Source organism: Pygoscelis adeliae, unplaced genomic scaffold (assembly GCF_000699105.1).
Source record: "Pygoscelis adeliae isolate BGI_AS28 unplaced genomic scaffold, ASM69910v1 Scaffold105, whole genome shotgun sequence".
Taxonomy (NCBI): Eukaryota; Metazoa; Chordata; class Aves; order Sphenisciformes; family Spheniscidae; genus Pygoscelis; species Pygoscelis adeliae.
In genome coordinates, this window is record NW_008824807.1 from 632,177 (window position 1) to 635,959 (window position 3,783).

The 3,783-nt window shown below is 38.1% G+C and overlaps 1 protein-coding gene across 1 annotated transcript in view; it reads right to left on the reverse strand.

The window, feature by feature from the left end:
- The window catches only part of NUP43 (nucleoporin 43kDa), a 12,600-nt gene that overhangs the window by 5,115 nt on the left and 3,702 nt on the right, over nucleotides 1–3,783 (reverse strand). The window contains exons 3-6 of the mRNA XM_009324156.1: nucleotides 3,462–3,584; nucleotides 3,128–3,205; nucleotides 2,039–2,216; nucleotides 1,484–1,586 (exon numbers count right to left, since the gene is read on the reverse strand). Coding sequence (XP_009322431.1) covers nucleotides 1,484–1,586; nucleotides 2,039–2,216; nucleotides 3,128–3,205; nucleotides 3,462–3,584 — 482 coding nt within the window. The remainder of the gene's footprint in view (nucleotides 1–1,483; nucleotides 1,587–2,038; nucleotides 2,217–3,127; nucleotides 3,206–3,461; nucleotides 3,585–3,783) is intronic.

Genomic DNA, 3,783 nt, shown 5'->3' on the forward strand with positions numbered 1-3,783 from the left:
AAAAAAAACACAGCAAAACACCTTTAAAAAGAGATGTTGGATTACTGAATGCTGAAGTTCTAAATGATTTAAAATTTTGTGACAGAATAACAGTGAGTGATTTAGCAATGATATATCTTTTGGCTTCAAAAGATTTTTACATCATCTCTAACTGGAGATTTTTTCCTACCACGATTGACTATAAACATATCAACTTTGTATTATACTCTTAAATCCATTAAACAATAACAAAAATAGCAAGGTACTCCTTTACAAATATTTCATGAGGTGCAAGAGTTCTATCTTCATGTTAAAACATGTTGAGGGTTCAGCTCAGTGCCTGGGAAATGTGAAGATGTCATTGAATCGGGAACCAGTACAAAGGATTGCTTACACTACAGAACTCCATCCTGCAGAACTTGAAAGCATTTTCCAAGATGTTCTCTCCCCCTCTCCTACTTTTACTGTAAAACAATCTCTAGTCAATGAGTTCATGCTAGTCCCTTCCACGTAACTCCAGGTAAGCTTCACTTACAAGGTCATAAGGACCATAAGGTCCCCTTATTTAGGGACCATTCCTATTTTAACATTTCCCTTCCCGTTTCCAAAAGGACATTTCTCAATTAATTCAGATGTGACTTCTTAAGTGTTTATGCGCCAGCAAATCTCAATGCGAAGTCTTACTGCAGCGTAACACTGGCTGATGCTGCCACTACAAAGCAAGCATTTTTACATAGTACTATTAAGTGAGCACTAAGAAAACTAACAACTTGCATCCTGCACATTATTAAATCTGTATGTAAGCATCTGAGCAATTGCCCAGAGAAAAATGTAGATTTTTTTTTTTGTGGACATCTGCTTCCTGTGAGTCAGCAAAACATTCTACTCTGTTAAACTTGTACCAGAACACTCTGTGTTAATATCTGTATATAAGTAAAAATTTAAAAATAAAATAATCCTTTTAAACTAGTTAATGTTCTCGCCCCTGAAAGGGGAAGTTACTGTGTTTTGTGGGTATGTGTTAATAAAATCTGCCTCATGCCCTGCTATCCTTTTTTTTTTTTTTAAAGCGTAGAAAGGTTTCCTACAGGAATTCTCAAGGAGCTTCACTACAAGACTGTATGCAATTAATAGGATTAATCTTGTGTGTGTATACAGCCATGCGCACATAAGTACTCCCTCTAGAAATCCCAGAGCACTTCCTTCCTTAATTGGCTTATCACTGTGTAAATTCCTTCATTCATTAGAGGTAAGATTTTGCTTGAGGAGAAACACAGGTGCTGTGTCAAACTGAAGTTTCAGGGAGAAAGTCCCAGTTTAATAATGCCACTATCAAACGTGGTGTTACTGTCACTTAAATTATTTCTGCCTTTAAGTTTCATATCCAACAGATGCTACAAACTTGTATTCTGTTTCCATGAGACTAACATGATGGAAGAGCTGAGAATAATCAAGTTTTGACAGCTTTCACAAACATCTTATACTCTATCACATAATCTATTACTCTAGGAAATATGGAGTTTTTTCACTAAGGGAGAAATGTTCACTGTAAGCCATGATATCTGGCAGAACAGGGTACAAACAGTGGTTGCTGGTTCTTGGTGTTCCTTTAGACACAGAGAAACAGATGTTTTTGAATATGGACAACATGAGGGTTAATCTTAGTAGAAATAACAAATTGAAACGACCATTTCACTGACCTGCAGTTATGAAGAACTTGGGACACAATACTTCTTGAAATCTAACCATATTTCATGTATACTATCATAGCATTTAACAATTCTAGATGAAACAGAAGCCTACAGAGAATGTTAGGCTTGAAACTTCTCCATCAGTTAACTTGCAAATATCTGAATGAATATAGAAATACATCCGAAATACACTTCAAGTATCTGAAGTCTGGAGGAATATAGGAACAATCTGGAGCAAACACATTCAACTTGGAACATTTAATTCAATTCTCAACCGAATCTTTCTTTTTTTTGGTTGTCATTTGAGAAATTAAAATCCAAACAAACCACTCCAAACTAAACTAATTTGAACAGTAATTTTGACATACCTATAGTTCTTACTGCATCCTTTTGGTCAGCTCTGAAGAGATTTATTCTACCATCTTCTCCAACAGTGACAATTTCTGGGTTGTTGGAGATGACTCCGGTACATGCTGCTCCACCACAAGATGTGTCTTGATCCACGTGATAATGGGCTTTCTCCCACCGCTGGTTGGCAGATAAAGTCTAAGTAGTAACCAGACATGAAATTCTGCTGGTAAGTAATGATCCGGATAGACCAAAGCTTCCAGAATACTCACAAAACCAGAAACAAGCTCCAGGAAAGCCACACTACCTCACAGGAAAGGGAATCTCCTATACAAACGAGAATCAGAGATCTAAATTTTCCTCAACTCTCGAGCACACAACCCTTCAATGAAACATTGACTATTTCTTCTCCGAACCACCTTTTCCACGAGCTAGAAATCAGAAGGAACACAATCCATTTATAAACTGTGAAATGCCTTTCACTAGATTTATCCCTTCAATCTTTCCCCAGGCCAAGGGAAAAGAGCTGAGGCCTTTAAAAAAATATAGGATCAGATTTAGATTGCAAGGAATTTGGTTTATTTTAGGTACCACATCAAACTATTATCAGATATTAGTCTTTATTGTGTCATTGTGAATATATATAAGTCATTATGCATTTATCTTCAGTGATTTATAATCAAAGCAAGAGACTACAGAGTTTACAGATCTTCCCTCACATGACACTTTTGAGAAGAAATTCAACACGAGTCATTTATATATGCAGAAACTCTAATAAGGTAGGTACAAGTCCATTAATACCCACTCCCCCAAAACAATCTAAACTCTTAAAGTATGTTTTCAGTGAATGGACTATTTGGATACACGTATATACTAACAGATACCCGAGTCTGTCTGGCTCTGGAATCTAGTTTATGTAGTATGTGTCCAGAATGCTTTTTTCTCTTTCCTTGTATGCATAAAGCCAAAGCTTTTTCTAACAGACTTCAAAAAATTCATTTTGGTATGCAGATGTTTCTTGATTTAGTAGTTTTGAGAAATCTTACGCTAAGATCAAAGTGACCTGTGTTACACAGAATAGCAGCTTAAAGCCAGTGAAAGTTACTTACCTGGTTATTTTGATGATGACGGAATATAGTTACAGTCCCTGTTGATGAGGCAACCACGATTCTCTCTTGATCCAAAAACTAAAGAGAGATAATAAGCATGCTATTAGTTGATGTCAGTACCAAGATGGTAATTTTGATTCTAGAGTAACCTAAATTATTGGTAGGTATAGTAAAAAAACCCAAACCCACAAACTGATACTGGTTGGTTTTGCCCTTCTTCTTCCGAAGAATATTTTTTTGTCAATCTCAGCATTTTGACAGCTCGCTATCGCTTAGTTTCTCTTACGTGACAAGCCCTTTAAAAATACAGATCTATTCAACCCAGCTATTTTACCTGCATGTCCATAACATCACCGTTGTGCCTGATGTCACACAGCAGCTGAGGTTCTCCTTGATATTCACCACTGAGGCCCACGTTCCCAAGATCTCCAACAGACCAAATGGAGATCCTGTTATCCTGCACGGAAATGACACCACCAGTTTTACTGGAAGATGCTTTTGAAAGGGTCTAACAATACGCCAGCCTAGATGTCGGGGCCTTCTCGCGACAGCCGGGGAAAGCAATAGGCTGCAGGCCGCGCACCGCCGCGGAGGAAGCCGCCGCGGGCAGAAGGGAAGCGCTCGCCCGGCGGGATAACCCTGCCGAGCAGCCGGGC